Source organism: Leiobunum rupestre, chromosome 7 (genome assembly GCF_980474605.1).
Source record: "Leiobunum rupestre chromosome 7, qqLeiRupe1.1.hap1, whole genome shotgun sequence".
In the NCBI taxonomy this organism is placed as follows: Eukaryota; Metazoa; Arthropoda; class Arachnida; order Opiliones; family Sclerosomatidae; genus Leiobunum; species Leiobunum rupestre.
In genome coordinates this window covers 22,463,116-22,482,534 of record NC_143390.1, presented here as the reverse complement: position 1 = coordinate 22,482,534, position 19,419 = coordinate 22,463,116, and the positions used below count along the sequence as shown (strand labels likewise).

The 19,419-nt window shown below is 40.3% G+C and overlaps 3 protein-coding genes across 3 annotated transcripts; 1 reads left to right on the top strand and 2 right to left on the bottom strand.

The window, feature by feature from the left end:
* Positions 1-2,381: 2,381 nt before the first annotated feature.
* Positions 2,382-3,976, bottom strand: LOC149935173 (uncharacterized). Its single transcript, XM_090181237.1, has 3 exons — positions 3,508-3,976; positions 2,918-3,445; positions 2,382-2,860 (listed from the first exon to the last, which is right to left on the bottom strand). The coding sequence occupies exons 1-3, from the start codon at positions 3,863-3,865 to the stop codon at positions 2,433-2,435; spliced, it is 1,314 nt and encodes a 437-aa protein (XP_090037363.1). The 5' UTR covers positions 3,866-3,976; the 3' UTR covers positions 2,382-2,432.
* Positions 3,977-5,034: 1,058 nt separating this feature from the next.
* On the bottom strand, positions 5,035-5,919 carry LOC149935172 (uncharacterized). The gene is made up of 2 exons (XM_090152942.1): positions 5,580-5,919; positions 5,035-5,515 (listed from the first exon to the last, which is right to left on the bottom strand). The coding sequence occupies exons 1-2, from the start codon at positions 5,799-5,801 to the stop codon at positions 5,108-5,110; spliced, it is 630 nt and encodes a 209-aa protein (XP_090009068.1). The 5' UTR covers positions 5,802-5,919; the 3' UTR covers positions 5,035-5,107.
* Positions 5,920-10,280: 4,361 nt separating this feature from the next.
* Positions 10,281-19,419, top strand: LOC149935171 (thioredoxin domain-containing protein 16-like). The gene is made up of 6 exons (XM_090153552.1): positions 10,281-10,470; positions 11,964-12,064; positions 15,139-15,212; positions 16,365-16,436; positions 18,739-18,860; positions 19,316-19,419. Exons 1-6 carry the CDS (start codon positions 10,281-10,283, stop codon positions 19,417-19,419), a joined length of 663 nt encoding a protein of 220 aa, XP_090009678.1.

The window sequence follows — 19,419 nt, the reverse complement described above, 5'->3', positions numbered from 1 at the left end:
AGATTGTTTGGACAGGAACAGAATCGGAACTAGAAGAGATCCCCAACCCAGTCCGGGCTTAGGCTGCGATATCCCAAGAACGTAGTCTCCGATATCCCAAGAACGTAGTCTCCGATGTCCCAATAAAAGATGCATAATGCACAATCCAAAAGAGGCGAAAGGCCCATCGCGTTTAATTTGAAATGAATCCCTAAATCCAAGAACATTTTCCCCGGTGTGGAAAAACTATCAGCAGATCGAGTCAACCAAAAGCACCCCTCCAATCCAAAAGTCGTCGAAGTATCATCCCACTGGCAAAGGACATTCCTGGGTTCCATTCCCCTTCTTTAGAAGCAAGTGTGCGTGTGTCTTGCGTAATCCGGAATCCCGTAACCAGGAAGCTCCCGTCACCCGGAAACCCGTAAATCGAAGAGCAGCCACAAAGAAATAAAGTTGTCCACGTCGCTTTGCAGTAACCCGATATTTGAGACATCAAGAACCAGAGCCAGCGAAGAGAAGACAACATCCCCTGACAGCGAAAATCGTAACGTTGAAAATTTCCTTGAAAACCCCCCTTACTATCCCCTGAAACGAAAAAACTACGTTTAAGAATATACGCTAACGACAGGTTAAAAGATTGAGTCTAGAGCCCCTAAAACCATGTTAAATCAATACTCCCTAATAATTCCTTAAATACCAAGTTAGTGTTTTGTCAATTTCCTGTCCCAAGAGCGAGAAAAGCCCCGTGTCGAGAACCCCGAACAATACCCCTTTATTCCAACCCGTATAAAAACCAAGCCCCCAACCCAAAAAGGATCTTAACAGATTTTTACCTTACCACGCCAGTATAGTTTTGAGCTCTCCCCGATAAATAGTAATATAATATTAAACTTAAGCGCCTAACGCAAGTTATTTCTCTATTTTTATTTAATCACTCCCATTTTAAGTATATAACCATTATCATGGCAGCCAAGTATCCCGAGGATACACCAGAGTTGTGTAAGAAATCCCCTTTTTAATTTAACTTTTTCGTTTATATTGTGTATTATTATTATTTTTTATCTGTCAATAAAAGCATTTCAATCGAGAATTTCATTGAGTATTCTAATCACTGTCCGCTATCATCTTCTTTCTTTTACTTATTGCCATCAACGCACTGCTACGTATCGTAAATAATAATCGATATAGGCGTGGGGCGAAGGTCGTAATAGCCCATTGGTGACTAACTGCCTAGTCTGGCCTTTGTAAGATATTTATTCCGAAATCAGCGCCACTTTTCCACCTAAATAGCACTTTCAAATCTTAAGCCCAGTTCACACTATACAATTAATTGGGCCACTTAATTGAAATCAACTAATTGTAAGCAAGAAAATTAAATTGTGTGAACAGAAAAATTGTAACCATTGTTCCAACTTTTTCTGTTCACACTGTACAATTTTCTTGCTTACAATTAGTTGGTTTCAATTAAGTGGCCCAATTAATTGTATAGTGTGAACTGGGCTTTATTCACTCTAAAATTGTATTAAATCGGTGGTAGCTCCCGGTCTATCAAGCGAGTTAAATGAAAATGCCGTGACGTTGCGATTCCCCGTAATAAAGCGAGCTTTTTCAAAAGTCCACAGAATCGCGAAAATTCGGCTCGTATTTCAGGTAGCTCCTCCCCCTCCGTTACGTAACTCAAAATTCAAATGATTCCGTGGTCCTTTAAAGTCCTAATATGAACTTCACATACTTAGCCAACTAAAGGCCTTTTCACACGAGCCAACTTTTTGACCCAACTAGATGAGTCAACTTGAGTTTAGTCAACTAGTTGGTTTGTGTGAATAAAAGTTCGATGAGTTGATCCACCAAAAAAGTAGGCGAGAAAAAAATGGATCACTGATCCATTTTTGCTGGCTCAGCAGTTTGATTTGAAAAGTTGGCTCGTGTGAAAAGGTCTTTAGAATAACTACCAGGCTATGTTGACGTTGATAAAAACAAGTGCAAACGAGTTTTTGATCTCAAATTTCAAAATTAAGCCCAGTTCACACTATACAATTAATTGGGCCACTTAATTGAAACCAACTAATTGTAAGCAAGAAAATTGTTCGTCCCAAAGATTTAAAAAAGAAAAACAAATAGAGATATAAAAGAAAACTGAGAAAAAATTAACTTCCATTAAAAGCGTAGACACGTCAGTCAGTGTAGGATGTAATTGCCACACACTATTTTTTCTTCCGAATCGTATTTTGAAAGCCGAATATTTCATCGGCGTGACAATAGCAGTATATGTACACTTCTCTCGAAATATATATATATATATATATATATATATTACATATATACTTGTGGTACTACGCCACTCGAATGCATATGTGCTTTTCTTTATTTTTAAGCAAAATTGGAAAAAAGAATTACAAAAGTTACTTGCTAAAATAATTTTATTTGAAAGGTGTGTTTCGTCAAAACAGATTTTAAGCCGAAAAGTCGCTTAGAAATTTGGTAAGGCTTTTGAAATAGTGTTTGATGTCGGCGATGTCGGTAATGATAGTCAGGTCACCCGAGAATGTTTGAGACATAATCTTCTCCAAACAATTGTGGCGCAGTTGAATGTACCTCTCGGCCTTTCTGACCGTTTCGGCCGCTTGGTCACCTTCGGGCAAGCCGCTCTTGATCCGGTCCAAACATTTCCCGAACAAAGTTTGCATCTCAGTCAGAATATACGCGTAGAACGCCACTAAGCTCCCGGCCACCGACTCCCTGACCGCCCGTCGACAGCTATGCTCGGCGTCTCTCAACCCTCGCCTCAGGTCTAGTCGCTCGTTGTCGAGGAAATCCGCGGCGTTGCAATCCCAGAGGTCGCGAATCTTCTTCGTGAAAGCGTCCTTTTTCGCGTCCACATCTGAAAACGACTAAGCGTAAATGACCACACCCTCCGACGGGTCTAAGTACGTCGTACCTTTCAAGGCCTCCTCGATGCCCCTTTTGTAATCTTCGAAAAAGCGTTGGTAGGGCTGTTTGAAAAGGTGGGCTCCCTCGAAATAGCACTGAGTAATGAGCTCTCGTTTCAAAGTGGCCAGAGACGCTAAGGCGTCCGCGTATTCGGCGACCGTCTCTTCCTTGGTAGCTTCCACTAGATGTCGCTCGTAGCCGCCACTCGGAGGTTCGTAATCGGGGAACGGATGCGTATTCAGATACTTGTCGAATTCGCGAATGTGTTCGAAATCCAGTTCTTGGAGCACCCCGACTTTTCCCGCTTTGGCTTCGCACATCCGTATGAAGGCCCGGTCCGTCCTGGCGAAACTTTGGCCGTTCTCGAACAGATGCCGGGCCGCTTCCTGTTCGGGCCATCGACCCTCCGAAAACGCCGCTCGGTGCTCGTCCAAATCCTTGGTCGCTTGATCGTAAAACCCGTAAGCCACCGAATACAGTTTTTCGTTCGGATTCTCCTCCTTCAGATGGCGAAGATTTGTAAGTCTTCGAACGGCTGTCAACAAATTAAACGTTATAGCGATAGACCTTTTGGCCACTGTGAGAAAAAGGAATTACCCGTTAACAAGTTGGTCGTGATTTCGTCGTAGATAGCTAAGAACGCCTGATGTCGGCATTCGACTTTCAACGACTCGATGGCCTCCTTGGTCGAGTTGAGTTTGTCCTCCAGCTCTTCGACGACGCCTCGACCCAGATCACCTTTCGCCCTTTTAATGGCGAGGTGTTTCCAGTCCAGCACCCTCTGGGCGCATTCCACTATCTTCCGGCGCACGGCCGCGTATATTTCCGACTCGACTCGGGCTTCTATGAACTTGTACATGTTTAGAAAGTGATCCAACGTGGACGTGGTTAAGTCTTCGAAAGCTCGCAAAGTTTCGGACACCTTATTGACCATTTCTTCCGAAGCTTCTGCCATTTTATCTCCCGATACTTTTCGCTAAACGAAGAATTTTTTAGAATAATGCTAAGCCTAACATCTAAAATAATCGGTTTGAAAAAAAGCGACCGAGGACGTGACTTGACTTTGACTATAATGACGGATTTTGAAATGACGTTTTAGCGCGCGACACTACAGCTACAAGTCTTGGGCACACAGCCGCCTTTTCGTGCTTTTTTGACCATAACATGTAGAGGTATTTTCACGCGCAAAATGAATTTTAAAAGCCGTCAATTGGGTGGGTTTTTTTTCGCCTGTTCTGGGTTTTTTGAGCTGGTTAAAAAGTGTAGCCCGTTGACGTCATTTCACTCCAATTCTGTCTTGACGAAAAAAAAACGAGTTGGAGTAAGAAGGGAGTAGTTAAAGGTTAAAGGTTATTTATTTGCCGTAGCAGCCGTAGTTTTGTTTTAAGATGGTGACCGGTGGTGAGGTCATCAATATATGACTCATTTTTCTCATTTATTGAATAATAATAATAATAATAATCAGCTAGGCTAATACCCATGGTACCACCTTAGTCCTAAGTCACAAGCGACTTTTAAAGTCCTTAAATAGAATTTAAAAATTAGATTTTCGTTATTAAAAGCTTGCCAAATGTGAAGATGTTCAAAACCCGTCATGTTTTCGAGAAATGAAATTTAAGCGTACGAATTTTCTATATAAGCAGACGACAAAGCTAGATTACTCAATCTACACCTCCTTTCGAGGAGGAGTAAAACATGTAAACTTAGAGCTCTGGAACAAGCGAACAAAATTCGGGACAGGGTAAATCTTACCCCGAGAACAGGCGAATAAAACGTTTTAGGGTAAAAAGTTTACACTTCTTGTCCTTATGCAACCATGGACAAACTACAGTAGTTCGTCCATAATGCAACATTAACACACCCCACAGAAAATATACCAGAGGAATAGCTGCAGACTTATCGTCTAGAGGTACTTTCGGCCTTTTAAAGTAAAGTTATGATTTAAGCCTCGTCCATTGAAATATATATTAAGCGGAAGTAGGTTGCCCTTCGATTAATAATAGGACTATTATTAATCCAAGAGTCACCCAAGCCCCTAATTTTAGAACTTTGGGATAAATTTAAAAGCCTTTTCCGTCGACTTTTGAAAAACACTATGTTCTGAATAAAAATCACAATTTCTAATCATTGGGAAGAATTTTTTATATATTTCCAAAGTTGCGGTACATAAAACGTAAAGACAATTTTTGCATTGTTCCTATGGAGTATTTGGTAGCTGAATGAGGGATTCGATTTGGTTGAGATTTTTCAGCTGGGTCCTCATATTCTCCAGATATTGTTCTTCAAACTGCCGCAGCAAAGTCTTCAGGCCATCCAGTTTCCTCAACAACGGATCGGTTCGTCGAAGTTTGCTCATTAGTTGATCGTCATCATTTCCCAAATCGTTGGTAGAGAAGGCGTCATCGCCGAGTGATTGGGCGCTATCGGACCTCGTCTTGCAAACAGCCGGTGATTCGCTTTTGGGGACGATTGGATGGGCCCCGCTTTTGTTCAGTTCAGCCGCCTTCCGTTCGGCCATTTTGGCTTTGCGCATCTTTGGGGAGCTCTTCTTAGTCTCCAGATTAACGGCGCTTCTTTCGGCGTGTTCTTTTACCCTTTTTTCAGCCTGTTCGAGAAAGTGTTTTAGGTCATCTATATCGTAAATCAAAGAGATATTTATATTTCATTACAATTTTGTTGGAGCTCATTTTTGACGTATCGAAGACGTAATCTTTGAACAGGGGCTTGAACTCGATCCGCGGAGTTTTGTGGGTGACATTTTGGAGGAGCGATAAAGTTTCCTTGCCCCGGGCCAAAAACAAATCGTCTTTCTCAATACCGCTTTCAAATTTAGTTCGGTCAGTCATGTTGAATACGTGGTCACCCACACCTCTTTTACGGTCATCGGACATGACTAATTTTTTCTCAAGAAACGGTCTTAGGCCTAAATGATGAAAAGACTGGTTTTTAAATCGCTCTTACCAACATCTGAAAAAAACAAACGATTATTTTGAAAGTTGTCGCGAGAAAATAAGCGAGCCAATTTAAAATTTCACGCGCTAATATGACACCGAAGGCTAAGCACGTGGCCTATGCCTGATACTATTCGCGATCGAAAGCTATCGCTACGCCCTCGTTTGGATGCGTTGGAAACAAGATAGGTAGAATCAAGGTAGAATATTGAAATTTGTATGGTTATCTAGGAGCAACAAACATAAGGAGAACGCAGCTAGCCTTTAAACACGCTAACGCAGTGTTGTGTAAAAATTTCATTGGACGAGCGGGGGGAAGATAATTTCCGAATTTTCCCCTTCCGACGGTAGCAGGCGCTAAAGCGTCTAACCAATGAAAATTGTACGCTTCAAAATGAACGACTTTTGACGGGTTGTGTTATCGGTGTGTAGGGTGCTGTGTTTGTTGCTCCTAGGTGGCAATAGGAGAAAATATAAAGTCGATGGGGAATGAAAAATGGGACTCACGTGATTAATTGACGTCATAGCGTTTTCCATTGGGTACCTTCGAGTGTGATCCGAATTTGTTGAATGACGTCACTGCAGTCTGTAGGAGGCGCTCGGAGGATTCGCCCTGGTAGCTCCCAATGAAATACGAAACGTTTTCGGAGCACTCTTTTGTTTAATAAAAATAATAATAATAATCAGCTAGTCTAATACCCAAGGCACCACCTTAGGCCTAAGTCATCATGCGACTTTTGAAGCCCTTAATTCAGGTGGCCGGGTTACAACGCGTAGGAGGGTGGTGACAAGCCCTGCATGCCACGAGATCGAGCCAACAGCTCCCTACACTAACTCTTGAGTTGGGGCAGCTGGAGCACTCCGGGAGCACTCCGGGTGGGAGTACCTTGGTCAATGGAAGACGATTCTCCCTCTCGGAGTTGCCCCTTTTTTCCCAATGAAATACGAAACGTTTTCGGAGCACTCTTTTGTTTCCCTCCGACTCTTGAGTTGGGGCAGCTAGAGGACTCCGGGAGCACTCCGGGAGGGAGTACCTTGGTCAATGGAAGACGATTCTCCCTCTCGGAGTTGCCCCTTTTTTCCCAATGAAATACGAAACGTTTTCGGAGCACTCTTTTGTTTCCCTCCGACTCTTGAGTTGGGGCAGCTAGAGCACTCCGGGAGCACTCCGGGAGGGAGTACCTTGGTCAATGGAAGACGATTCTCCCTCTCGGAGTTGCCCCTTTTTTCCCAATGAAATACGAAACGTTTTCGGAGCACTCTTTTGTTTCCCTCCGACTCTTGAGTTGGGGCAGCTGGAGCACTCCGGGAGCACTCCGGGAGGGAGTACCTTGGTCAATGGAAGACGATTCTCCCTCTCGGAGTTGCCCCTTTTTTCCCAATGAAATACGAAACGTTTTCGGAGCACTCTTTTGTTTCCCTCCGACTCTTGATTTGGGGCAGCTGGAGCACTCCGGGAGCACTCCGGGAGGGAGTACCTTGGTCAATGGAAGACGATTCTCCCTCTCGGAGTTGCCCCTTTTTTCCCAATGAAATACGAAACGTTTTCGGAGCACTCTTTTGTTTCCCTCCGACTCTTGAGTTGAGGCAGCTGGAGCACTCCGGGAGCACTCCGGGAGGGAGTACCTTGGTCAATGGAAGACGATTCTCCCTCTCGGAGTTGCCCCTTTTTTCCCAATGAAATACGAAACGTTTTCGGAGCACTCTTTTGTTTCCCTCCGACTCTTGAGTTGGGGCAGCTAGAGCACTCCGGGAGCACTCCGGGAGGGAGTACCTTGGTCAATGGAAGACGATTCTCCCTCTCGGAGTTGCCCCTTTTTTCCCAATGAAATACGAAACGTTTTCGGAGCACTCTTTTGTTGCCCTCCGACTCTTGAGTTGGGGCAGCTGGAGCACTCCGGGAGCACTCCGGGAGGGAGTACCTTGGTCAATGGAAGACGATTCTCCCTCTCGGAGTTGCCCCTTTTTTCCCAATGAAATACGAAACGTTTTCGGAGCACTCTTTTGTTTCCCTCCGACTCTTGAGTTGGGGCAGCTGGAGCACTCCGGGAGCACTCCGGGAGGGAGTACCTTGGTCAATGGAAGACGATTCTCCCTCTCGGAGTTGCCCCTTTTTTCCCAATGGAATACGATTTTGATTTTGGAGCACTCCGGGAGTGCTCGGAGGTTCCCAATGGAAAACGCTATATCTCGTGAATAGGTCTTTTTAAAAATTCGGTGATGTATTAGTTTCATTACGTGCAAATTTTTTTCTTTCACGGAGTGAGTGCGAGCTTCTTAATGAAGTATAGTAGCGATCTCACGTGGTTTTTCCCATTTTAAAAAGGCTGGGCAAGACCATAGATAAAATAACTTCGTATATAGATAGGAAACTTCAATGGGGCAAACTGACTCTCACGAGATTGCCCTGACATCTAGTGACTGCGCCAATTGGCTGTGTTCTCAAGAGCGTAAAACGTATTGAGAAAATTGAGGTCGGAGTTTTGGGAATAAACGTATTTTGCAAGGTAAATGTCTTCAAATATACCAGAAATAGCGTTTAAAACAAGCTTGAAATCTTTACTGGATGCTATATTTCTTTAATGCTATTTTTTAAATTTGCTCTCAGTTCAAGAAAAAGTACTTTTAGTACATATAGTTCGCTTAAGCCTTTGCAATTGGGATTTGGTTACACCAAGGTTCAAATACGTACTTCGAGTAGAGCGAACTTCACCAAATAATATTATTCGGGTGCCGCCACCATGCACCAGATGTCGGCCAAAATTCTGGCGTCACTTCTACAACATGAAGTTTCCTATCTATATACGAAGTTATTTTATCTATGGGCAAGACCAAAAGAACTTTATAGTTTCGCCTGTTACGCGTATTAGACGGTTGTGATGGATGAAATATAAGCTATAATTTTACACGGTTTTGTGTTTTCTCCGTGGTCACACAAACTACGAACGCATTTAGGCATTTTTATCTAATTTGACAATAACAGACGCTAGAAGAGCGTGGGGTCACGAATAAGATATTTTTATAAATAATTGTTAAGTAATATATAAAAAAATATTTTATAAATTTTTTTATTTTATATTAAATACTCTTTCGATGTATTTTAAGTATTATCTGTACTAAAAATTCTTTATTACGATAAATATATCACAATTTCGGAAACAATTGATATTTAAAAGAAGATATTATTTTTATAATTAATAATTAAACAGGTTAACGTTTAGGGGGAAGTTGAAGGAGGTGCATGCCGCTTAAACCGATATTTGCCGATACCGATATTAGAAAAATAGGCCGATATATCGGTGCATCCCTAGTTTGAAGTCACTAATAAAAAAGGATGCTTTAAAACATTATCCTAGAGTGTCATACGCGTATTAAGTGACCAATGATGATATAACAAATAATATATTGCTATATCCTGACAAAAATAAATTTAACCGTGGAAAACGAAATTTAGACCAAAACAATTGAAAACATGTCCTCACGATGAAAATAAGAATGTTAAAATACATAAAGAAACACTCCAAAACAAAAACTAAAATAGTTATTTGTTATTGTTAGTGAAAGAGTTAAAGGGGAACGGCCAAGCTTTTCCAAATATGGCCTTATTTCCGTATCAAAAGATTAACAAGACGTTCAGTATACTAACACGTACCTTTTTTGTCTGGAAAAAATAGCTTTTGGCCCAAAAAGTTGAAACGCAAAATAAAGCCTGGTGTTTGGGTTTGAATTTTCGCCGCCATCTTAGGGGCTACCGCAGGCGCCAGCGCCCCTAACCCCGTATGAGCGATTTGCGAACTATCCTAACTTTTAAAATCGCGCAATTTAGGCTTAAGTCTCTTGTAACTGGAACGCGCCGCGCGTGCAAAACATATTTTTCGCGTCTTCAGCAGCGCGCGCTTTTACGTCGTTATTCTGTCTCACCGACTTCTCACCAGGTGTCGCGGTGGACGCGCGCTTTTCGATTTCCCGAAATTTCTTTATTTTATTAAAAATTAATCACTCAATATTTTTTGATGCGGTTTTCGCCATAAATTTTAGTTTTTAATGGGCTATAGGGCTATCTAACTGGTTAAAGCTTGACCGCTCCCCTTTAAATGTTTGGACTCAATTAATTATTGATACAAATCTAGAGTGATTCTCTAAAAATCTCATGAGAAAAGAAAAAGTATAAATCACGTTTTCCATTAAACTCAGCCGAAAACCTTTCTTTCCTCGAGGAAAGCACTTGATTAACCTTTTACAACTCGGAGATGTTTGAAATCTCGGAGAGATTTATCGGGGGAAAGAGAAGATCAAGAGGGGACGGGGTTGGCGATTGCGCGGTACGCCAATTCGGGCCGCTAAAGTTTGAGAGAGGCGATCGGGTTTTGAACCAGAGACGGTAATAAATGCTTAGCTTCAACAGGTATCCCTCCTGAAATGCGGTTCGCGATAGTCGTTGGTTTCTTCATTCTAAGCTTCAGCGTAGTTTCGTGGGCCGGAAACAATCGCATTTATACCACGACAGATAAATGGACTAATCAAAGAGGTCTCGTCGAACTAGAAGAGCGGAATGTGGAAGAGATGATAAACAACGACCGTACAATCTTAATATACTTCCATCACGAAGGTAACTTCATTATGATTTGTTGTCGTCAATTGAAGCCCAGTTCACACTATACATTTAATTAGACCACTTAATTGTAACCCACTAATTGTGAGCAAGAAAATTGTATTGTGTGAACATAAAAAGTGGGAGTTATTGTTACAATTTTTCTGTTCACACTATACAATTTTCTTGGTTACAATTAGTGGGTTACAATTAATTGTCCCATTTAATTGTAAAGTGTGAACTGGGCTTAAGTCGGTTACTAATTAATAGCTCTTTAAATATCGGTAAAAATTAAAATAAATTTTGGGGGAACTAAACTTTATTTAGGAAAATACGTGTTCCTTCAAATGGGTCTTCTTTTAAACTTTGTTTTACGGTTGCACTCGCAAACCAAGCGCTCACCTTGAGTTTCAATCGAGGGTTCTAAAGCCCAGTTCACACTATACAATTAATTGGGCCACTTAATTGAAACCCACTAATTGTGAGCGAGAAAATTGTACAGTGTGAACAGAAAAAGTTGGAACAATGGTTGCAATTTTTCTGTTCACACTATTCAATTTCCTCGCTTACAATTAGTTGGTTTCAGTTAAGTGGCCCAATTAATTGTATAGTGTGAACTGGGCTTGATATTCGTAAAAATACGGTACACTCTTGAGTAGAGGTCGGCGTTTGAATAAGAAATTATACTATTGTTTATATTTATCCATAACCGAGATTTATTCGGAAATATTCGAAAAAAATGATTAATTTTGCATGTTAAATCGTTGTTTAATCGTATAATTTATTCGTATAAAACAAATAATACTAATTTTAATGATTAATTGAAATTTTTGCGGTTAATTTATTTGTTCCGCCGACCTCTACTCTTGAGAAAAATGATTGTAAAAATAGGAAATCGACTTGAAAATCGTACTCTGAATTCTTAAAATCAGTTTCTGATTTCAAAATTCCGTAACGAAAAATTTGCGAGTGTTTGACCCCTCGGTTTAAACAGGGCCGTCTTTACCTAATTGGAGGCCCCTGGGCAAAGCTTTGGGCGATCCCCCGTAACTCCACCCAAGTTTCTAACCTCCAGTGCGAAGTCCATCGACGCTCTAATCTACAACTATCGGTTCAAATAGTTTCACTCGTCCTACTAAAGGTTACTAAAGAAGAAGCTTATTCTGAATTTAAGAATACTAACAACCAAAAGTCTTTATTCGTTTTAGATTTACCCTGTCTATAGACGCGACTAAATACGATGTTTAGTACTTTCGAGCAATGTTAAAACATTTTTTTTATTAAAATTTCTTTTACATTTCACAATTTGAAAAATGGGGCCCTCCGGAATCTTGGGGCCCTAGGGCAGTGCCCTTTTTGCCCAATGGGAAAGACGGCACTGGGTTTAAAAACATCGTAACTATAGCTTTATTGTGACTCTAGTTACTATGTTTCTTCAAACGGTGGTTTTCTACGTTTTTTTAACTAGATATTTGAGCCTCAATTATAAAAGGTTTTAATTTTTCATACAGGTCTCGTCGATTTAAAAGCAAAAGATGAGAAATTCCAATGGCATTTGCAAAAAGCGGCCAAGTATCTTCATTCTCAATCATACGGAGTTCTAATAGCTAAGGTAAGATAAATATGTCTTGTTTGTGGTACCACCAGTGACGGAAGATAAAAAAAATAACTAAAAGTAATTTGTTAATATTGTCCAAACAGCAACTCTTTAACTCTACTCGTAAACCTTGCTTTATCATGGAATGAATAAAAACGATTAAATTGCTTTATTCAAACACTCTTTCCCTACCCTTACGGTTGTTTATTGGTTATGTTTATTTGTGGTTCTTATACATAACATATATATTTTTTATATTTGGATTCAAATATTTTTTAGCTTAGGGCGTTCGAAGGTTTTTATCCGGCCCCGAACAAGAGTGATATTCGAATACTTGGAAAAGTTTTAAAAGACCCCAACTAAAGCTTAGTTTAAATTTAAACCTTTCAAAAACAGATTTCCCGTATCTATGAAATTTGAATAAAAACAAGTTGGCAAGCCAAAATATACCTCTCCTCGGAAGAATGGTCCCTAGTGGTATTAATTTCTCGACACGACCCCCAAAGATATCTCCGCAATTCAGAGTTATTTACGAAAAACGTATTCTCGGTTTAGACCCTGCCCGGTATAAAATTTTAATTTTAATTTAAATAATTGAGACGAAACAATCGAGTTTAATTTATTCAGAATATTATAAATTAAGTAGTTACATGAGCGAGTTAGATTTACTAAAACAATGCACAATTGAATTTAACCCTTTTTACAATACATGTTTATTAGTTGAATATAATACTAAGCAAATTTTAATGAAATAAATATCTACAGATGGTATTTGTATTTTTCTCGCTTACGAAATACTTGCCGCATCTTTAACGCTCATTTTATTTCAACACTCGTACATGTAGACTTCCAGTTGACGTTGTGACACATACCGCATGAAAAAGACCAATGCCGTCCAATTTCCAATATCATATAATGACTCGCACACCCAGGAAATCATTGACTGCGTTAGAAATCGTAGATATCCAAATATCCACACCAAATATATTTACAAGAAGCAAAAACCTTACCATCAACAAAGCACAGAGAGCCACTTGACTAACCGCCAGCTCTTAAAGCAATAAACGTTAAATTATCGTCTTTGAATTAACACAACTATATATAGGTCGTTAACAATACCCGTAAATAAATAACAAAAAGTAACAAAGTGGACCACCCACCGGGTCTACCCTTTAACCCTCTTATCTCGACTGACTGCGCTAAAACAAGATTCAACCTTTAAAATTTCATTCGTAAAAAAACCAGATTAGGCCTTCATAAATTCATTAATAAAAAAAGACTTTATTACCTATTATGCTTACGATGCGTGTCTTAATTTCAGTGAACCTAATGAGCTATCGGTGGTTCTGTGGTAGAGCGCTCGACTGCCAAGCCGAATGGCCTGGGTTCGAAACCTGGGTGGCGCATTTGTTTTTAATCAATAGAGAAACGCTAAATTAGAATTTCTTCGATGCAAAAATTTCAATTTCAATTCTATTTCAATTAAACCAAAATTTCGTAATATTAAATACGCTTCCGATAAAGCGGAAGGTCTAATTTTCAATAAGGCGTAACAAGTGTCGGTGGTTCTGTGGTAGAACGTCCGCCTGCCAAGCAGGAGGTCTCGGGATCAAATCCCGCCCGATGCGATCGCAAATTGATACTAAGACGAATACCGTGTACAACTGGTGGAAACCCTGCCATTGGACGTTGAGTGGTAGCATTACACTCAGCACTCCGTCCGTCCCAAAGAGAGAAAACGCCTATATAAACACAACAGACTCAACATGCACAACCATCAGAATCAGAACACAAACTCAACACTCACAACCTACGCATAAACATTACAAAAACGTACCACACCAACGGTGAGCGAAAAAACACCATCCAAACCAAACCGCAAATGAATCCGTTAACGCACACGGTGGTATTGCCAACCCTTCGAGAAACTGCGTACGCAGTGATTACCCTGACAGACAGACCCACAGACCCACAGACAGACACGGTGATTGTATAACCCCTCCAAGGTAATTACGGTAAAAACTACCTTCCGAATGAAGACTAATTTTTTTTTAAATTGAGAAATTTACCAACTCGTTCTTAGAATACATTTTCGAGATAATGGGTTTCCGAGAAATGAATTAGGGCCATTTAAAAAATGAATTACTCTATTTTCCATTTAAAGGTCCTCCCACGCGTTTATTACTATTTTATATTTGAAAAAAGGGCTGAAAATGAGACAATAGACTCGTTCATTCTGGCGCTCGAAATGATCGAGTAATCCCCTTCCCTCCCACCAGAGGAGAACGGAGGAGGATGCAATTTGCTAAATATCGGCGAAATCCCCTTTATTTTAAGACGAGCAAGATGGCTCGTTAGCGGCCGGTTGACCTCGGGGCTCATTTGCAAGCGGGATATAAAAAGTGGCTCTCGCTATATTTCAGCAAAGGCGAGGCCCTGGCTAGAAGAAGTTGGCTCGTCGAACGCCAGAATCGGGGAAATTAATCTTTTAAGATAAGCCTCGTCTCGGTCGAAGGATTAGCGTAAGAAGGCCATTTGTTTTTGACTAGCCCCGGCCGGCCGCTTTAAGCGCCGCTTCAATATTCACCTCAAGGGTGCGAAGTAACATTGGCAGGTCGTGATTGATCCACGCTACTATAGAGCGAGTATTCGAATCGCTACGAGACCCGTAAGGCGCGTTAGGCGGATGAAAGTAGATAATGACTTTAGACGCTCGGAGGTGACCGGCCGTCTCGAGGGAAAGGCTATATAGTTAAACCACAGCGAGAAGACAGCGCGCGTCAACCGTTACAAACTATCTCGTAGGAAGAAAGTAGCTGCCTTCGAAGGTCCTTCTCTTCCAACCAAACAACGAGAAGAATGGGGGGGGGGAGAGAGGTTCATCGCGAAATCCCCCTTACTCTTGACCTCTTACATTTGACATTGTTGTTGGGGAACTTGTCAAACTTTATTTCTATCTTACGTCTTATCTTTCCTTATCGGAGAATTAGATTGCATTCTCCTTATAGAGCACGCGTATACGAACGTAGCCAATAACAACGTTTAGTTATTTTACGATTAAATTCACTGAGCTGATATTTAACTTTTAGGTTGACTGTCGTAAGAAATTACCGGCGGGTATATGCTCGAACCAAGATACCTTTCAGAATGTTTACATATTCAGGTTAGTTTAAATGTAAGGTCTTCCGCGGAATGGAATTCAATATTAGAAATGTCGAAAAGATAGATACTATAGATTTGTTGACGCGCTCTCCACATTGTTTTACAATTAATTAATTTGTTTTCATTAATGAATTCTTGTGTTTAACAACTTTAATAATTATTAGTAAATATAATGTGTTTTAAAACACATTATAAATCAATGTTTACCCGAATCGGGGTGATTTTTGACACTGTAATCAATCTTCAATTTTTGCGTCCAATTCAGTTTCTCTGTTTGAGCAAATGTTGAGATAAATAAATATTAGCTCATTATCATTTTTCTTAAGATTTACGTTGTTAAAGGTGGGGTGGCGGAGTGGTTAGCACTTTCGCCTTGCAGCAAGAGGAGCCGGGTTCGATCCCAGCTTGTGACACTAGGTGGAAACTCGGAACAACTCCTTCCGCGTTGATTTCTTTCCCCACTGGTTTCAGGGGTTTTCCCTCGAGCTCTTCGGTTTCCCCTTCCATAAAGGTTGTTGAGGTTTACTGTAATAGTTAGTGTAGGGAGCTGTTGTCTCGCGTGGCATGAAGGGCTTGCCACCACCCTCCTACGCATTGTAACCCGGCTTCAAAAGTCGCTTGATGACTTAGGCCTAAGGTGGTGCCTTGGGTATTAGCCTAGCTGATTATTATTATGTGCAGGAGATTTTATTTAAAAAAAAACTATAAATACTACCAGAAGCTTATAATGTTTCTCATACGAGAGAAGTATCCGATTTGGGCATTATAATGAAACGTTTACCTTCGCCGGTTCTTCTCTCCTAAGAGACATATTACAAACTTCCGATATTAAATAGCGTCCTCTATATCATAAGTAACGTAATAACAATTAGAAAAATTATCATTGCAAAATTTAGGTTTAGTTTTCAGCACAGAGCCCCCTACCGTCAAAATATGGCTAAGTCGAAATATACTACAACCAAAGACGATACACGCTACTCATTCCGAGTGCAAGTCCAAGTTGGAGCTTGGAGATAATGTCAGTGTCGAAAAAAGGTTCTGTCTCGAAATTAGCATTAAAATAATTGGAAGTGTCATACTTATTGTTATTATGTTAGTTATGTTTATATGAATAGTGAGTATAGAAACTCAATTGTGTTTCACCCTTTCTCAGGAATGGCAAAAAGGTGGTTTTGTCCCTCGAATCTTTGCCGGACTACCACGCAATTTCGGCTAGTCTAATGCAGTGAGTATTCCGTATTTTTCAGATATCTATCCCAAATACACGATTCAGTTAGCTGAACAGTTATCTGACTAATTATACGTGAAGTGGGGTGGCGGAGTAGATAGCCCTTTGGCAGCAAGAGGAGCCGGGTTCGATCCCAGCTGGTGGCACTGGGTAACACTCGGAACAACTCCTTCCGCGTTGAGCTTGCAAGTTCTCCCCCCGCTGGTTAAAGGGTTTTTCCCCTCGAGATCTTCGGTTTCCCCTTCCATAAAAATTTGTTGAGGTGAACGATAATAGTGAGTGTAAGGAGCTGTTGGCATGAAGGGCTTGCCACCACCCTCCTACGCATTGTAACCCGGCCACCTGAATTAAAGGCATTAAAAGTCTCTAGATGACTTAGGCGAGGTGCTAACCAGTAAGAATTTGCCTGTACGCCGATTGCGTAATCATTAATGAGTACAGAAGAGTACACATGATTACGCAATGAGTACAGATGATTACGATGAGTACACATGATTACGATGAATATAGAATGATTACGATGAGTACACATGATTACGATGAATATAGAATGATTACGATGAGTACAGAATGATTACGATGAGTACAGAATGATTACGATGAGTACAGAATGATTACGATGAGTACAGAATGATTACGATGAATACAGAATGATTACGATGAGTACAGAATGATTACGATGAATACAGAATGATTACGATGAGTACAGAATGATTACGATGAGTACAGAATGATTACGATGAATACAGAATGATTACGATGAGTACAGAATGATTACGATGAGTACAGAATGATTACGATGAGTACAGAATGATTACGATGAGTACATAATGATTACGATGAGTACAGAATGATTACGATGAATACAGAATGATTACGATGAGTACAGAATGATTACGATTAATACAGAATGATTACGATGAGTACAGAATGATTACGATGAGTACAGAATTATTACGATGAATACAGAATTATTACGATGAATACAGAATTATTACGATGAATACAGAATGATTACGATGAGTACAGAATGATTACGATGAGTACACAGACAACCAAAAACTTTAAAAATTTTACAGATGAGTAATTGAGTACGGGAGAATTCCAATGAATACGCGTAATTACAGAATGATTACGATGAGTACAGAATGATTACGATGAGTACAGAATGATTACGATGAGTACAGAATGATTACGATGAATACAGAATGATTACGATGAGTACAGAATGATTACGATGAATACAGAATGATTACGATGAGTACAGAATGATTACGATGAGTACAGAATGATTACGATGAGTACAGAATGATTACGATGAGTACAGAATGATTACGATGAGTACACAGACAACCAAAAACTTTAAAATTTTTACAGATGAGTAATTGAGTACGGGAGAATTCCAATGAATACGCGTAATTACAGATGATTACGCGCTATTACAAATGATTACACGTGATTGCAGATGAGTACGAAGATTACAAATGATTACGGGATTACGAATGAGTACAAAAGATTACAGAAGATTACGTAATCTTTACAGTTGGTGTGTACACCGATTACGGGAAGTGGTTAGCCCCTCGGACTTAGGCATAGGGTGATGCCTAATTGGGTGGAAGCAAATCAAAACAATCTAAATAATATCCAAAAGGAATTTAATGGTGAGATACGTAAAATCGATAGCTGTGATGCCTCTGAAATCTTCTCAGTTTCTGTTGGTGGGTTTACAATAAATTCTGATTAGTTTCTAGTTTAACTGAATATCAGAATATTTCAAAGTAAATACAGATAATTTGATATCGGATTTATGGAAATTATTTTATCGGAGAAACGGTGCAATATAAAATAGCTTTTATTAGAGTAATTACGGTGTATCGCGTGTTGAATACTTCTACAGGCGTGCAGTGCCGTAACTGGGGCGGTGCCAGCGGTGCCCAGGCACAGGGCGCAGACCCTGGAGGGGTGCAGAAGTTCATCTTATTGTCAGAGCCATTTAAAATTTTAACATTTTTCAAGGGTGGAGTTATAGAAGCTCGCACCGAGTGCGTAAAAGGCTAGTTACGCTGCTGCAGGCGTGCCTTAGAAAAAGCGTAAGTAGACAACAGCCTGTAAATTAACTTCTCCCTGAACACCAAAGTGCCGCGGTTGGAACACTTCTACAGGCGTTTGTAGGCCAAATTTTCAAACTAGTTTTTCGATCGCGAAAACGAAAATAGGAACAGAGAGGCCGATAAAGGATCGTTTAATAAGACGGGAATATAATATAACTGAGTTTCTTTTTATCTGGAATTTATTTCAGTATTGACTTAATTGAAAGAGTTCCGATAGTGAAGAGCGGCGGGGAGCGACGTTCCTTGGAGAAAAAATGCCTGCGGAATTGCGACATTCTTCTGATCTACGTTCCATTCTTGGGAGGTTACGGTAAGATGACCCGAGTGACACGTCCTCCCGAGCTAATCGATTTTTAGAATTCAATTAGAATAATCGAATTTTCTGGCGTGTTTATATTTCCGTACTAAGAAAATAACAAACGCTAAAATTTATTATAAAAACGCTTCGCTCGATGCAAATCCGTAACGTGACCCAACGTAATCCCATAAGTTTATAATTACATTTCATATAAGTGCGTAACTTCCCTATCTTATGCTTGAAAAAGTTTTAGTGAGTGTCATTTCTAGGTGTATATTATTTTTGGTCGACTTGAGACCAAAGATAACAGCCTCGCGCGTTAATTGCGTTTACCCACTTAATTTCGGAAAATTATTTGGACTAACTTATGGAAAATATTTATGAACTTATGGTGGACGTTGTGGTTTATGTACACGGAGGCAGAGAGTTCACGTGACAAAGTTGCCTAAATATTGTCTCTCCCACAGAGCACCGAGTTTTCATGGAAATCACGTACAGCTTTCTGGACCAATATCTTTGCGCCCTAACAACTTCGCTTCAAGTCACAGACGATTTACTGTTAAGATTTTAA